The sequence below is a fragment of the Sorex araneus genome, chromosome X, assembly GCF_027595985.1.
Source record: "Sorex araneus isolate mSorAra2 chromosome X, mSorAra2.pri, whole genome shotgun sequence".
NCBI classification, from domain to species: domain Eukaryota; kingdom Metazoa; phylum Chordata; class Mammalia; order Eulipotyphla; family Soricidae; genus Sorex; species Sorex araneus.
In genome coordinates, this window is record NC_073313.1 from 265,298,707 (window position 1) to 265,315,996 (window position 17,290).

Sequence of the window (17,290 nt, forward strand, 5' to 3'; positions counted from 1 at the left end):
GGCTTGAGACTGACTGTTTTCAAGAGCTGGAACTCGAACTGGTGATAAGATGCTACTGTGACACAGGCCCTGGAAAAGACTGTCCAGGTGCTTTTGAAAAAGTCCCTGTTGTGCCATTCTGTGGAGGAGCTCGTGTCACTCCGGGAGAGACACTCGCTCTACAGAAGTAATAGCTGTGTTCCTGACACAGTTCATGTTTCTGTGAGGCCTGTTTAGTAACCGCCCAGCTGGGTAAAACCGTCGTCGTTAAAGTCTGCTTATTTTAAAGTGTGCTCGTCTGTCTGCATTTTCCCCTCTAGAAATGGCTCCTGATGTCCAGCAGCCCCTGTCACAGATTTCAGATGCAGCCTCTCCACTTCTCATACTTCCACCTCCTGTTCCCAGCCCTAGTCCTGCCCTGCGGCCAGTTGAAACGCCGGTTGTCGGTGCTCCTGGTATGGGAAGTGTTCCCACGGAACCAGATGATGAGGAGGGTCTCAAACATTTGGAACAGGTAAAAATGATGCAGTACTTCTTCCTTCTCTCGGACTGCCATATAGGTTGGAAAACATTAACTGAACACTTTAAAAACAATCTTATCCACTTCATTTTATGTAGTAGAAAAGATGTTTTGTGTGTCCAATATTTGTATGAGAAATTGTCTCAAATAATTTCATGCTTGTAAGTTTCTGCTATGTAGTAGTCATTATGCTAAGTTATTTTTTGCTCTTCTGAGGTTGCCCTTAGCTGTTTGCTTTTCTTTTTTCTCTTTGGAAGTTAGTGGAATGCCAAAAATGGCGAATGCAAGCAACTGTGGACTGGCACCTTGTCTTCTGTGTTGTTTGCCTTGAACGCAGTAGAGAAAGGAACATCCTGCTCGTCTCTAGATTTCTCGGAGATTGTATATGCATTGTTACCCAAAGTAAAAAGTAGCTTGCTTTATACAAAAGAATTTCTTTTCTTTAGGGTGGGGTGGAGACAAGAAAGGAAAAACAGGGAATAATGAAGTCTGTAAAAGATTTTATTTGTAGTTGTATCCTTTGTTCTATTAAAAAGTTTTACAGGGTTGGTTCGTTTCTGTGATTTCGGATTGTCCTTAAGGTTTGTTAGTTGGACGAGTATTCTTAATTAGTGCATTGATTAGAGGCCTTGTGATCTCCCCCAGTTTGTGTTTTAATCTTAGTTCAGTCGGCTTAATTTTGATGCCTCAAGTGAGACTTGGGTTTTGAGCCTTTTGTGAATTAGGAACAATACCTATTTTGTGACATCGCTGGGAGGATTAAAACTGTTGCCTGCTATGATTTGTGCCCAATATCTTTACTGATCACGTGATCCATAAAGGTAGGCATTTTATTCCCCGCAGACTTAATAGTTTAGAGTTATCGCTTCTTAGTCCATGTTTTGTTTCCATCAGCAAGCTGAGAAGATGGTGGCTTATCTTCAAGACAGTGCACTAGACGATGAGAGACTGTCGACGAAGCTGCAGGAGCACAGAGCCAAGGGCGTGTCGACGGTCCCATTGATGCATGAAGCCATGCAGAAGTGGTATTACAAAGATCCCCAGGGAGAAATCCAAGGTAGGCCCCTCCCGCCACCATGAAGTGCATGCCTTCCTGTTCCTCCGCTTCCCTGAGGTGAGCGTTTATTTGCCTGCTCATCGGAAAAGAAGTCAGTGCTCACATACTCCAGACATTAGCAGCAGTGCTTTCTGGATTCAGTATAGGAGAGGAAGGAGCTCAGTGAAAAATAATTTGAATGCAAAGCACAATGTGATTACTAGTTTGATAGGGGTGTGAGCAAAAGACCTAAGATCTTCTCAGTTAGCATCCCTGCTGGTCACCTTCTCTGCACTTCAATCTCCGCCTTAAAGGAGTGGTAGGAGTCTTTCAAGGGCTTGCTCGAATGTTTCACTAAAGTGGAATTGATACCAGTATGATAGCGATAGCACAGCAGGTTGGGCATTTGCCTTGCATGAGGCCAACCCGGGTTCGATTTCTCTACCCCTCTCGGAGAGCCCGGCCAGCTACCGAGAGTATCCCGCCCATATGGCAGAGCCTGGCAAGATACCATGGCGTATTCAATATGCCAAAAGCAGTAACAAGAAGTCTCACAATGGAGACGTTACTGGTGCCCACTCGAGCAAATCGATGGAACAACGGGACGACAGTGCTGCAGTGCTACATGATAGCCATTTAATGCCTGAAGTTTCCAGTACTACGTATTGTCGTCGTTTCCCGTCCCATCATGTGTGTCCTCTGTCCCCCAGTCTGCAGGGGTGATTCTTGAGTGCAGAGCCAGGATAACCAGGATAACCCCTAAGCACTGCCAGGTGTGGTCCAAAACATTCCCCAATTAAATAAATACCTGAGAGAGAAAAATTGTGCCATGTAATGAACTAATTCCTTAAAATATTTATTTGTACTGAGCATAAATAAGATGAATATAGGGAATGAACACTGTAAAGACATTTGTTGTTACTTTGTCTACTTTTAAAATCTTTGCTGATAATGTGTAATTGGTTAGCAGGGGGGACGGGTGTCAGAAGGCAGGGGAGGGAGGTGGTGAGGATGGCTCCTGAGCAGTGCTCAGAGACACTGCCATGTGCCACTGCTTGCACCCTCTGGTGCTGGGGACACTGGGGAGGGATTTGGGGGTTGGAAATGGGGCTATGCACTTCCAGATAGCAACTTCTGTCTTTGTGGGTGCAGGACATCTCCTTCTGACCCCTAAGCCATTTCCAGCACCCTTAAATTAGTAGACGACTGTATTAGTGTCAGTTTCATGATAATATTTGACCAAGTGACCCCTTGTGAGCTCCTGGCCTTTTTACTCTGAGGCTGCTTACTCTGTAATCTCCCTCCCTCCCTCCCTTCCTTCCCTCCCTCCCTCCCTCCCCCCATCCCTCCCTCCCTCTTTTGTTTTTTGTTTTTTTGCCACACTTGGCAATGCTCAGGGGCTACTTCTAGCTCTGTGCTCAGGGATCACTCCTGGCAGTGCTCGGGAGTCATATGGGATGCCAGAGATAGAACCCGGGTTGGTTGCGTCCAGGCACATGCCCTCCCCAAGTACTCTCGCTCCTACCCATGTAGTTTTTTTCCCTAGCAGCTGGAGCTTTCTGGCTTTCTGCTTGTTCATGAATGATCTCTTTACATCCCTGTAGACTTGGGGTGCCTGAGAGTTGGGGCTGTGTTATTTTCATTAAAACAGATCCACATATTTAAAATTCCCTCTGAGGTAATTATAGTTTTGCATGTGTTTATAAGAAATGCAGAGGTTCTGTGCCTTTTCCCTCCATTTTTCCCAAGGTAATCTCTTAGAACATTTTGTTGATGCATTTTTTGAAGCTTCACCATCCTGTTTTTCACACTGCTGCACCAAGCATACAGCCTCCCACCTGGAACAAGGGCTCCTTTTCCGCCCTGGCTTCTTGCCCTCAGGAGAGAGTGGTTTCTGCCGTGGACGTCATGGCTCATTCGTCTGCATTTCCCGCATAACAAGTGATGGAGTCTTTCATAGAATTCTCCACAGACCTGCTGGCTGTCTACCGACTTCTCTGGAGAAGTGCTACAATTCTCTGCCCATTTCATAATAGGGTTTATTTTTCTGATTTAGAGTTGTAGGGATTTTCAAAATAAACACTTGGGACTTCAACACCTTGTTATAGCTATGACTTGCAGATGCCTTCTGTCACTCGATCAGTCGCCAACTCGTTCTGGTGCTTACTTCCGCAGTATTGAGCCTTTTGAGTTTGATCCACCCCCGCAGTTTTCCATTTTGATCGTCGTCTTTTCTCCTGTGGATGTGTTTTTGAATTTCTGGTTAAGTCGGGGATCCATTTTGAGTTAATTTTTGTAGAAAAAAAGGGGGATTTAGATAAAGAGACTTTCTAGGGGGCTTCTGTTGAGAGCGCTCTCTTCCCCCCGGGACTGCTGCTGTGCCACGTGAAGAGGGGACACTCGCCTCTGCTGCCAGCCCTCGCCCATGAACAGCCAGAGAATGTTATTTCCTTTTCCCCTCACCCGTGCCAGATTTGGATTTACCTGGGAAAGTAAATTATAGTTTGTTTTAGTGTTTTTATTTTGCTTAACCTCACGCTGGCAGAAAACCAGGTCAGCGCTGTGTGTTTCTAGTCTCTGCGCCACAATGTCTAACACAGGCTCTCTGCAGATACTTTCCTGACACATGGTTTTTAGTAAGTGAGATGGAGACAGTTTTGCTCCTTAAAGTTATTAAAGCACTGTTGGAATTGGGGAGATGTAAACAAGGCTTATTTTGAACGTTTTCTACGTATTTTAGTAGTTTGGGATATGTACTGAATTAATACTTACAAGAAACAAGTTCTAAATTAAGGAGCAGGCCCAAGAAATACCTCCCCCCCCACACCTCTTTAGCTTGAAGGGAGTCTTCCTGCACGTCTGTTTAATTGGTGCTGTTTTATTCCAGGTCCCTTCAATAATCAGGAAATGGCGGAATGGTTTCAGGCTGGCTATTTCACTATGTCCTTATTGGTGAAGAGAGCATGTGATGAAAGCTTCCAGCCTCTCGGTGACATCATGAAAATGTGGGGAAGAGTTCCTTTCTCTCCTGGCCCGGCGCCGCCCCCTCATATGGTAAGCCCCTGAAGCGCACGCCGGGGAGACACAGCGTGTGCACTCCTGGTAAACACAAAGAGGATGCGTCGGTGGTTTCCGAGATGAGCGGAAACCCCAGTGGAACTCCACCTTGGACACCACATGCTCGTTGGCGCTTGGGTTCTGTGCTCATGTGCCCCCTCCACAGAGGCACCCGCTGAGGAACCGAGAGCTTCCAAGCGGGTGGAGGATGAAGGTGTCAGCCTTGCCCTCTTCCTACCCAATCCTGCATGTTCTGGCTAGAGCCTCTCCCCACCACCACCTTCTTTTTTCATTTGGGCATCACTCCTGGCAGTATTCTGGAGATCATATGGGATCTTAGGGATCGAACCAGGGTCGCTGCATGCAAGGCAAGTAGCCCACAGTCCTGTCTCTGACCCTCCTTCCCTTTCTGAGCTAGACCCAGTTGTGTCCGCCTGTTTGGTGATTAGGCTCCAGAGTGTGGTGCTTAGTCCTGGAAATGCCTCTGAGACCACCAGGGCCATACCCGGTAGAGTTTGGGGGACCAAGCAGTGCTGGGGATTGACTTTAGGGCCCATCAAGCTTAAGTCATGTGATTGTGTGAACATGTGCTTTCTCCCTGGTCCCAACAGGAATTATATAAACACAAAGAAAGTAATGTGTCATGTACTGTTGTGTATACATTTAATTTTTATCACAAGTTGAGGCTTTATTTTTCTTCTCTGATACGAGGATGAACTTTTATCTTGTACATTTCAAAACTGAAAGTTCATTGCTTTGGACCTGAAATGCTTGCCTCTAGTCAAGGTTCTGAATTATAAGTAATAGACTAAGCCACAGTCGGGCCTGCTTAAAAGAACCATGAAACGGAAGTTTTGCTTCCCCTAGTCACTGCCTTTCTCCTCAGTGAACACCGAAATGAAGAGTGTGCACCTTGAGAATGTATAAGCCTTGAAACCTAGGTTTTCATAAAGAAAATTAAAGAGTGATTTAGTATAAACTTCAGTATCTAATGAGAAAGATAATGTCCCTGAATTTCAGGTGAACTCTGCCCTCATATTATACATCAAATGTTTTATCCCAAAATTATAATCACTGTAAACTAAAGGTAGACTCTGCTGTATCCACTAATGATTCATCTAATTTAGTCGTTATGCCTTGATTTCTGCTGCTGTACACTTCTTATTTTTTATTTTTTAGCTTTTCAAAACTTAAATCCCAGCCTAGTTCTTAGAAATTTAAGTTAAAAAGGACAGGGTTTTAGTGCAGCTTAATTTTTTTTCTAATTCAAGATATTTTCATAGCAATAGGAACATCTAGTGCTTTGAATTTTAGGTTACTGTGTTTTAGTTAGACTTTTAAACTCTTCCATATGTACAATTTAAATTTTTCATAGTATTTTTAAGAAGTCATACTTAACACATTTACTTCTCATTATATGGCATCAACTTAGGTTAGTTTACTTCTTTTTGCCATTTACCCCATATCTCCATGATCTCTACATTTATAAATTATGTTTAAGGTGGAAAGGATTGAATATCTGTTGAAGTATTTGAGTCCAGCATAGCATTTAGTTTCCTGGATGCTTGAGTTGAATACACCCCACCTTAAGCAGCCCTCTGTGCATGCACAGCCTTCTTCCGCTAGAGGGCACTGTTAGCTTCAAGTTGCCTGAGTTTCTAAAAATTGGGCATTTTAAGCATCAAGATAAAGTGGAATGTGAAGGTATGGGATTAATTTTGTTTCCGTGTATATGTATCAAGTGGCTTCTGGGATCTTTGAAATTTATTCAGTGGTATTTTTCCCCTATCCCTAGGGAGAGTTGGATCAGGAACGACTGACCAGGCAGCAAGAACTTACGGCCTTATACCAAATGCAGCACCTCCAATACCAGCAGTTCTTAATTCAGTAAGAACAGTAGCGTGGGAGGTTGACGACAGCTCTCTGCGAAGGGGCCTTTACATGTCATCTGCTCCCAGTGCCACCATTTCCAACCCAGAGCCCTGCATAGGAGACTTGAATCACGCAGCTCGTGGCCTGCCTCCACATGCAGTCTGCATTTGGTTGGTTTGACAGTGAGGTTGCAGAAGCAGATGCGTGATGAGTTTCATAAGAAATTTTTGCTCCTAAAGCAAGGATTTTTACTTACTAGCCAGGTGCCTCTGAGATGGGTCTGTTTTCAACAGAGTGGAAGCGTAGATTGTAGAGGGCGGGGCAAGGGTGGGTGCTTCTAGTGGGAGGGTGGGTTGTGTGGCCCTCGGCACAGTCAGACTCGCTCTCCTCAGGTGCTCTGGCAGCCGGGCAAACCACTACCCGTTTATAGAACGTTCGATTGGAACGCAGCCACGCCCCACTTGTTTGTATGTCTTCTGGGAGCCTTTGCAACTGAAGCAGCAGAATTGAGTCCTTGGGCATAGGCTGCAAAGCTGCAAATATTTCACTGTTAATGTTTTATCTGTTACAGAACAAAGTTGTTAGTTCTGTTCTAGTGAAGAAAAGTTGGCTAAATTTCCCAAACGGAGACACACTTGAGGATATTGATACAAGTGACTTCATTTTTGCAAAAGTTGCTTCATGTGGAAATACCTGTTTACTTTTTTACTTGTTCTCATTTTTTTTTAATGCTATTGTCCTTTTGAGGGATTCTGCCCGTTTTTTGGCATTTAACTTTTTCTTTGAGAAGTATGTCACATGTAAGAAGTCCAGTTTATTCTAGAATGAGCGTGGGGCTTTCTGCGTGGCAGTTGCCGCGAACGGGAAAGCGCGTTGGTGCGTGTCGGGGGGTGCGGGGCGGGCAGGGACTTGCCCTCGACAGCCCGTCTCGCTCCGCAGGCAGCAGTACGCCCAGGTCCTGGCGCAGCAGCAGAAGGCGGCCCTGTCCTCCCAGCAGCAGCAGCAGTTGGCGCTGCTGCTCCAGCAGTTCCAGGCTCTGAAGATGAGGTGGGTGGCGGGGCCCTCGCTCGCACACTGGGGGGCCGGGGGAGGAGGATGGTTGGTTGGTGCGTGAGAACTCCAGTACCAGCAGTCACTCAGCACGCTGTGTCAGGACAAGAGTCTTCAAAGTCGATTCAAACTGATGGCAAAGTATGTATTACAGCTTTTTTTTTTTTTTCACCTAAAGGATAAATTTGGTTTTTGGTTTTTGTTTTTTGGTCTTTTTATTTTTTTCTTTTTAGTTTGGTCTTTGGGCCACACATGGTGATGCTTAGAAGTTACTCCTGGCTCTGCACTCGGGAATCACTGCTGACAGTGCTCAGGGAACCATATGGGGTGCTGGGTATCGAACCCAGGCTGGCTGCATGCAAGGCAAATGCCCTACCTTGAACTGTCATTCTGGCCCCCTTCAGGATACATTTAGAATAAAAATTTATCCAAAAAAATCAGGATAAATTTGGAATAACAATCAAATTTTCTGGAGAAACGGTATAGTGTTATGGCTCCCCCACCCCACCCCTCAAAATATTTATGTCTAGAACAGTAGTTTTTAGCCACTGGTTTTTGAAGACTGGAGTCACTGTACAAGAGAATTAATGCCATGGAGTTACTGTACAAGAGAATTAATGCCATGGGGGTGTTAATACTGCTAGGCCACACACCTATGTCAGCCCACAGGTGTGAAAAACACTGGTATAAAGATTTTATCTCATTTTACTCATGGTGTCCAAGTACTTTAGGCATTGGTAGTGACATTCTGGGCTACAGTTTTTCAGAAACCTCAGTGACAGAATTAAGATGGGCATTTTGGCTTGCAATCTGTGGGAGTCTTCATCGTAACTTGTCACCTCTGTAGCTCTGACTGAGGCCATTGTTTGTTAATTTTTTTTTAAATTTATTTAATTGGGTTGGTGGGGTACACCCACGCTCAGGGATTACTCCTGGCTGTGACTCGGGACTCACTCCCGAGGCCTTGGGGAACCACATGGTGTGCCAGGGACCAAATCCAGGGAAATCCAGGGGTTAGTCCTGGTGCTGGGGATCTAAAACTGGGACTGCCACATCCCAGTCCAGTGCTCCCTCTCCAGGCCCAACGTTTGTTTCAGGCAGGGGTGCAGGGGCGCCATCACAGCCCCTCTGGCTAAGTGTGTGTGACTTAGATGACAAAGGACTTTGCTGGCTAAATGTGGCTCCTGAGGAATGATTTTGGAGATCACTCTATTACCAACAAGAATAGGTCACTTTTTTCATTTCCTTTTTGCAGAATATCCGATCAGAATGTCCTTCCCTCTGTAGCTCGGTCTGTGTCGGTCCCAGACACCGGCTCTATCTGGGAGCTTCAGCCAGCAGCCTCGCAGCCCACAGGTAAAGAGTTGCATTGACGTGGAGTTTGCGTCTAAGGACTTCTTAATAACTTTATAATTCAGTTTTCTGAAAATGTGGTAGTTTTGTCTTTAGTATTTTTGTGTTGATCAACAGAAGTCTCAGTTCTTGGTCTTTAGTAGGATACCGGCCACTGGGGCGGGGGTGTGGGGGTAAGTTAGGGAAGGGAGCTTGGATGCTGGAGGAGACAGGTGCTTGCCACAGGCAGGCTTCGGTTGGGCGAGAAACTGGGGACAGTGGGAAGATGGGGTGGGCAGTGATGGAGGGATTGGCATCCAAACGATATACGCCTGAAACTCAGTCATAAATATCCCTATAACTGTGCAGTTCAAATGATTTAATTAAAGAAAAAGGCAAATTCAGGGCCCAGAGAGATAGTACAGGAGGTTAGGCATTTTCCTAAACAAAGAGAAAAAAAACAAACAGTAGTTGCAGTTCTTTTTTTAAAAATAGACCTCAGAGAATTAAAATACTCTTGAAAGTGCACCATTATTGATTTGCTAAAAATTATTTGGTAGATAAATAAATTTTTACTGACTTCTTTTTAATTTTGCTCAGTAGTATGGGAAAACCTTGTAACTTGTTTTCATCCCTTCTATAGGGGAGGAGGCCAGTAAAGATAAGAGTAACTATGACCTATTTGATATGGCAAGTTAATAAAGAACTTAACATTATAGGTAGCTAAAAATTTGAGGAAGAGAAAAGCCTATTTTTGAGCCCAACATCGTATTTCTAATCTTCTTGCATCAATTTTGGAAAATTGAGACTGCAATTTTTGGGGGTTCTTTTCCCCGTCAGTGCACATCTGATAGGCTGTTGTGTGACCTCCAGGCAGTGCGGTTCACCAGGGCTGTACGGGGGACGCTTGTATTGGGTATTGACTCGGGGGGTCTCATGCATGCAAGGTTCTGGTTCGTGCTTTGAGCTGTCTCAGGCCCTGTTTGTTTTTTAAATACGGGGTTTATATCTGGCGAGACCTCCTGATCACCTTGAGCAGAAGGAACCGTCGGTGTCTAGAGAACAAGCCTGCTCTCAGTTGTCGATCTGTGCCCGCCCAGGACTCTGCCTTTTGTTGCTGTTTCTGTGACTTCCCGAGGCCACACACACTTGGGTGCAGCACACTTGGGTGGCAGAGTTGTGCTGGGGATTACGCTGCCCTGTGGGAAGTTGCCAGGCTGAGCCACATCCCTGGAGTGTTTCTTTTTTTTTTTTTTTTTTTTTGCTTTTTGGGTCACACCCAGCGATGCTCAGGGGTTACTCCTGGCTTTGCACTCAGGAATTACTCCTGGCAGTGCTTGGGGGACCATATGGGATGCCGGGGATTGAACCCGGGTCGGCCGCGTGCAAGGCAAACGCCCTACCCGCTGTGCTATCGCTCCGGCCCTGGAGTGTTTCATTTTTTAAAGCCTTGATATTTATGAAATGCATCTCCTTCTTAAGGCGGGCTTGCGATGGGGAAGGGAGGTAGGGACTCACGGGCGCTTCTCTCGAGGGGTCATCCCTGGTGTTGAAGACTGTCGGGACTGTGGGCATTTTGGGGGTTTCTTCACTGAGCCATTCAGTGATTCCCTTGCCAACACTGACCCTGAGGATCATGGTAGAAGGACTATTTATCTTGCCTCATTCACTTTCCATGTGATTTCTACCTTAAGTTTTCTTGGTAGCCATTTATAAATTGGATGAATCCAGTTTGGGGAAAACTTTTTGTCTGTATCATATTAAATAGTTTCTTTCTATGGTTTGATACAAAGTTCTTTACAAATGATTGGTTTTGTACAAATAATCCTTACTAATACATAGAGTTCAGTTGGAGCATCCAAAATGAAATGCTACAATGTAGTACTAGCAAACCTTGCTGACAGTAGGAAATTAGAGCCTTCATCTTCCACCTCTGGCTGGGCTGCGTCAGTTTGGCAGGAGCCCCTGGCCTTGGCAGGCCTCTCCAGCTGTCTGCTGCTTGCTCTGCAGCTTCTTCTCTCCTGTCTCCTCAGTGAAGTGAAACTCACATAGCAGAAATCTGGTTTTGAATGAACATTCAGTAGTATTTAAAATACCGTGTTAGGGAATCACTTGGTTCTTCCTGTTCTCTGTTACCTCACTTTCTATTTTGTGTCCAGTATGAGTTTCCCTGACCACTACAAATAGAAATTAGGCTTTTGAATCCAGTACACTAGGATTTAAATCCTCTGCAGCAGTGCACTTACAAAACTATCCATGATTCTTAGCTTTAACATAGGTAAGAATGAGAGTTTGAACAGATCTGAGTTTTATCCAGGATAGACTTCCTTCTCAATAAATGCCTGATACATGCACTCCATCTGAATATATTACAGGCTAGAATGATGAGAGGCCAGTAGCTGTAAAAAGCAGAGCATGTAGAGACTGAGCCCTTCCGAGGACGGGGAAGCAGCTTGGCACATTGTGCTTCTGGCTTTGTGACCATTTGTATATAAGCTCTGACAGCCCTTGTTCTTCTCCTTGTTTTACAGTTTGGGAAAGTGGCAGTGTGTGGGACCTTCCCCTTGACACGGCATCTTCAGGACCTGCTCTTGAACAGCTCCAGCAGATGGAGAAGGCCAAAGCAGCAAAGGTCTGCCACAACCCCAGCCCTGCAGTCTGCTGTCTCTCTCACTCCTTAGAGTCGTATCCGTTTTCCATGCCTACTGCTACCTGGCTAGTCAGCAAGCCCAGTCACGCTGTTCTCACTGTGTCCTCTTTCCTCAGGATCCCTCACACAGTTACAATTAGCAAGTCCACATCAGTTAATCTTGGTCAGCTGACAGTGACCACGGTCAATGAAGTTCAGTTACATTGATGCAGTGCCTGTCTGCATTCACATCTCAGTAGCTGGGCCCCTGGGTTTTGATTTTAGCACCTGCCAGTAGGGTGTTTGCTTTGCACGCGGCTGACCTGGGTTTGATCCCCAGCATCCCATACGGTCCCCCGAGCACCACCAGGAGTAATTCCTGAGTGCATGAGCCAGGAGTAACCCCTGTGCATTGCTGGGTATGACCCCCCCAAAAAAAAATATTTTTATAAAGTTGGCCATCAGACCCCCCAGGTTTATGTCTGCAAGAGATGTACTTGAGCACACCCTTGGCCCACCAGCTCCTCTTAGCAGGTAGTAGTCAGTGAAGGGGCAGCATTCCTTGGTTTCACGTTGATGATAAAACCATTCTTTGTAATCACAGCTAGAGCAGGAGAGAAGAGAGGCAGAAATGAGGGCAAAACGGGAAGAGGAGGAACGAAAGAGGCAAGAAGAACTTCGGAGACAACAGGAGGAAATGCTTCGGAGACAGCAAGAGGAAGAAAGGAAAAGACGGGAGGAAGAAGAGCTTGCCCGAAGGAAACAGGTATGCTCCGAGAGCTCTGACCCAGGCCTTAGCAGCAGGCCCTCAGTTTCTGCTCTTGCCCCTCAGCTCACAGGTATGAGATCTCTGGGAGATGATTTTCCTGAGGTCCCAGAGTTAACAGGAGAATTGGGGTAGAACTTCAGAAGACTCCGTTTTCATTAGCGGAGATACTTGTTGTCCACTAATACCCTCTGGAGGAATATTTATTAGGCATGTAGGTGACTGGAGCGGATTTCTTAAATACTTTCCTAGGATTTTAGAAATAGTTAAATTTCACAAGTAATGTTTTTGTGTAAGTATTTACAGCCAATTTTATTGAAAGTTTTTCATGTTCCATGACCATTGGTATTTGCAGGGGCGGGGATTCATTCTCTGTTCTGTGCTTGGCCTGTTTGTTTTTTTGTTTGTTTGTTTCATTTTGTTTCTGAGATACACCCAGCTGTGCTGAGGGCTCATTCCTGGCTCCTACTGCTGCTCAGGGATCACTTTTAGTAGGCTTTGGGGCAGTATGGGGTCCTGGGGATCGAACCTGGGTTGAGTGCAGTCTGTATAATCACACAGTTAAACAGCTATAATCGCTCTATGTTGACACATTTTTCTCTTGGATTTTTTTTTTTAATAGATTCTGGTTGAAGGAATCACTTTGTAATATATCCCAAGTCTAGCCTTTACTTCATTTTTCACATTTGCAAAGATTTTAAGAGTAGCTTGTGAAAATCAAAAGGGCATGTGCTCGCTTTAGCCCTTGGCTCTCTGAGGTCACACTCCTTTCTGTGCTGCTTACCCAGATGTAGCTCCAGTACGGCTGGAAGGTGTGTGTGGCACCCCAGGACTTGCCTTGCTGATGTGCTTCCAGGGTAAACTCTATACCCCTGTGCTGTTCTTCCAGGCCCAGCGTGCTCCCTTTCTGCCACGGGGTGTCTGTGACCCAGAGCTACTCTGCTAGGTGTAAGAAATAATGCAGTATGGAAATTATTTCACAGTGGGGCCCTTTGCTGTATTTACCTGTGGAACTTCCATCCTTCAGGACACATTCACGGATACAATACCTCTGTTTTGATTTGATTTCTTATGCCTTACGTTCTTAGATGATAAAATAATCAGGTCTCTTGCTACCATTAATTCTAGGGGTAATTAGCAACTGGGGTAGCTAATGTATTCTCTACCACCAAGTAGTACTGCTTACCAGTATTTTATTTTATTTTATTTTTTATTTATTTATATTTTTAATTACAGTTTTTATTGGAGGTTTTGAAGGGGAGGGAGAGCTAGTGGGAGAGAGCGGAGAGTAACGTGCTCAAGAGAGAACCCAGGCTTCTCCAAGCGCGGAGAGAGCCCCTACACACACCCCAGCCTCAGATGGGAAAGCATGAAAGTACACATCTCAAGAGGGGAAATGCAGGCGACACGTGTGCTCAGGCACCGTATGTGCTCCGCTACACGGGAGCCAGCAGCACATGGGCTTGAGTAGCAGATGTGCCTTATCGATATTTTAATACAGATTTATTTTATCTGTTAACATGCCCACACTGACACCTGTACACATCATATACTTTTCACTCTAGACACTCTAGATCCTGGTCATATACTTTCGTAGTTACTGTTGCTGGGGTCTTACAGCATATATAACCTGTTTCTTTTCAAACTATGATGTAGTAGAGTTAGATATGCACACTCCTTTTCTAATTTGGTAAAGGAAGAAGCTCTGCGGCGCCAGAGGGAGCAGGAAATTGCGTTAAGGCGGCAGCGAGAAGAAGAAGAGAGGCAGCAGCAAGAGGAAGCTCTGAGGAGACTGGAAGAGAGGAGAAGAGAAGAGGAAGAGAGGCGGAAACAGGAGGAATTGCTGCGCAAGCAGGTGCCACATTTGGCTTCTCTCTGTTGTGCTCTGAAGCTAGGAATGTGCTGTGAGACAGGGCTAGAGTGTTAGAATGGTGTTTAAAACCGTTTCAGGATGCCGAACATTATTGAAAGAGATACTTGAAATAACCATCCCATGTATAATTGTCAGAACTGCACAGAGTATTGAAGAGAACAGGAATAATGGGTGTCAGCAGAAGTGAGTGCCTTCTCTTAGGAGCCGGACCTGCCCATTCGCACGCACGCGCTTGCAGAGACGAGGCCGTGTACGACTCATTTCAGTCGGGCTTTGAATTTTGATTCTCGGGCAGCAAAAACCCTGAAAACACTTTACTTTACCATCCGAATATGATAGGATTTTTTTTATTGACAAATCTTAGTTTTAAAAAAGTAATAGATTTTCATAAAAATTGGGGTGATGTTATGTTCTTACACACACACCCCCCCATAGCGTTCTGCCATGTTTGTCACAAACTGGTTCATGTTTCCTTAGCTGCTTATTAGCTGAAAGTTTCTCAGATTTGTGACTGACAGTTTTAAGGAACCGGTTGGCGGGTTGTAAGATGACCTTGTATTGGAATATTGGCAATTTTTCTCATGGTTAGACTGAAATGTGGCTGATTGGGAAGAGCACAGAAGCAGAGAGTTGTTTTTGTCACACTATGTCAAGGGCATACACTAGCAGCATGATCTATGATTGCTGGTTAAACCTCGGTGACCTGGCTGTGGGACCATGGTCCCATGTCCTCCCGGAAGTCACTGCCAGACAGCAGGTGGGAGAGAGCTCTCAGACGGGGCCGTGCCCAGCAGCTGCGAGACCCATGTGCGGGCCAAGCAGGAGGCCCCCTGCACCACTCCATGGTCCTGTTTAGCAGAACAGAAACACTGATGGAGATTCTTGTTATTTAGATTGACACAGAACTGGCGATTTTCAGCTTTTTCCCAAGTTCTTGATTAAAACTCCTAGAGAAACCTAAGATAGATAAAAGCAGATAGCTTTAAAGTTAGATTGTATGTAGATTTATTCCTGGGGTGTTTGTTTGTTTGTTTTTTAATTTGTCAGTTAATGTGTTTTGTTACTATACAACATACTAGTTGTGCTTGTTTCAGAAAATACAGAACTTTCTAAGATACTGTTTCTGTCCTGCAGAATCCCACAGATTCTGTGGATAGAGGTGTAGACGGAGTGAATAGAAGCCACAGCTGCAGAGTCCCAGTATTCACTCCCGAGCTCCTGAAGAGCAGATAGTGTCTGCACGGACCGGGGCCACACGGCGCGGGAGGGCCCACGGGGGTTTCTCAGAGATGAATGCTCACTAGAGGTGTTCAGAGGGACATTTCTATGTTGAAATTAGCAAATAGTTTAATCCTGGACACGGAGCAGGCCTCTGGGACTGTTACCAACATACAAAAATGCAATTTCTACCTGAGGTCACAGAGTTGTTTTCTCTCTCACTTTTTGGCTGAAACTTTTTTTTTTTTTTTAATTGAATCACCAAGTGGAGGGTTACAAAGTTCTCAGGATTATGTCAGTTATACAATACTCAAACACCCTTCCCTTCACCAGTGCCCATCTTCCATCACCAACCCCCCCAGTATATCTGCCGCCCCCTCCCACCTCCCCAGTCCCCACCCTTGTATGTGATAAGTTTCACTTCGTTTACGCTTTTTTTTTTTTTTTTTTTTTTTTTTTTTTTTTTTTTTTTTTTGCTTTTTGGGTCACACCTGGCAATACACAGGGGTTACTCCTGGCTCTGCACTCAGGAATTACCCCTGGCCATGCTCAGGGGACCATATGGGATGCTGGGATTTGAACCCGGGTCGGCCGCGTGCAAGGCAAACGCCCTACCCGCTGTGCTATCTCTCCAGCCCCCGTTTACGCTTATCTCGATTACATTCCATGTTTCAACACACAACTCACTACCGTTGCTGGGGTTTCCCCCCAAAAAGAAAAAGACAGTCCTATTGCCAAGGAGGCATTTGATAGTTCTCCATTGCTAAGAATATAGAGATATTAAGTCCCGCTGTTTGTTACATAACTTTTCTTTTTCCCCCTTGCCCCGCGCCACCGAGTTCACGCCTGTTTAGTAATCGCCACGCTGTCTGACAAAGGGAAAAAAAACCGAAGAGGATGGTTATTTCCCGTCATCAGCCGGCGTGGGGCTCTGGCTTAGTTGATAGTCTAGTACTCAGGTGCTGGCTCTCTGAGGTTGTGCCGGTGCTGGCTCTCTGAGGTTACACAGGGCTGGCTCTCTGAGGTTGCGCAGGGCTGGCTCTCTGAGGTTACTCAGGTGCTGGCTCTCTGAGGTTATTCAGGTGCTGGCTCTCGGAGGTTGCACAGGGTTAGCTCTCTGAGGTTACACAGGTGCTTTGGCTGAAACTTTTTTAAACGTGATTAAAGTTGTGTTTTTGTTTTGTTTTGTTTTGTTTGTTTGAACGTTTCCTTCTGGGAAGGAAGAGGAGGCTGCAAAATGGGCTCGGGAGGAAGAGGAGGCCCAGCGCCGCTTGGAGGAGAACCGGCTGCGAATGGAGGAGGAGGCGGCCCGGCTGCGGCACGAGGAGGAGGAGCGCAAGAGGAAGGAGCTGGAGCTGCAGCGGCAGAAGGAGCTCATGCGCCAGCGGCAGCAGCAGCAGGAGGCACTGCGGAGGCTGCAGCAGCAGCAGCAGCAGCAGCAGCTGGCGCAGATGAAGGTAAAGCCGGCCCGGCTCCTCGCCACCTCGCTGGCGTCCTCATTCAGGTGTGAGGCCGGAAGGAAACTCTGGACTTGCCTCATTGTTCACTGTTCCGTGCCGGGAGCGCACGTGCTCTGCCTCGGATATGCGAGTGAGAACCGGCACGAGCGGTCAGTGGGGCAGCCCAATCCAGGCCCGGCTCGCTGGTCTGTGAGTTCAGTGCAGCTCAGCAAGGCCGCGTGTGTGGTGTTCGCTGTGCTCAGAGAGCAGGAGACACACACTGGGGTGCGCCAAGACGATGTGCACACATGGTTCGAGACAGCCGGCTTCCGGGGTTACTGAAAGCTGTGTGGAGATTGTTCTTGGAGAGTCAGAGCGTTACGTGAGGGAGCTTGTGAGGGCTCGGACCAGCCATAAAGGCGGCTGCCAAAATGGCTCCTGGGTCATCCTGGGGAGTGACAGGAAAATGAGAGTCACTGAAGTCTGGTGGACGAGCCTGGTGTCTCCTGTCTTCACGGA

At 46.1% G+C, this 17,290-nt stretch overlaps 1 protein-coding gene across 5 annotated transcripts in view; it reads left to right on the forward strand.

Annotated features, from left to right (window-relative positions):
* GIGYF2 (GRB10 interacting GYF protein 2) overlaps positions 1-17,290 on the forward strand; it is a 142,643-nt gene that overhangs the window by 105,499 nt on the left and 19,854 nt on the right. For all 5 annotated transcript variants that reach the window (XM_055119839.1, XM_055119840.1, XM_055119843.1 and 2 more), the window contains 10 exons: positions 300-493; positions 1,394-1,556; positions 4,423-4,589; positions 6,388-6,479; positions 7,404-7,511; positions 8,770-8,870; positions 11,378-11,478; positions 12,080-12,241; positions 13,938-14,096; positions 16,553-16,789. In XM_055119839.1, the coding sequence (XP_054975814.1) occupies positions 300-493; positions 1,394-1,556; positions 4,423-4,589; positions 6,388-6,479; positions 7,404-7,511; positions 8,770-8,870; positions 11,378-11,478; positions 12,080-12,241; positions 13,938-14,096; positions 16,553-16,789 (1,484 nt within the window). The remainder of the gene's footprint in view (positions 1-299; positions 494-1,393; positions 1,557-4,422; positions 4,590-6,387; positions 6,480-7,403; positions 7,512-8,769; positions 8,871-11,377; positions 11,479-12,079; positions 12,242-13,937; positions 14,097-16,552; positions 16,790-17,290) is intronic.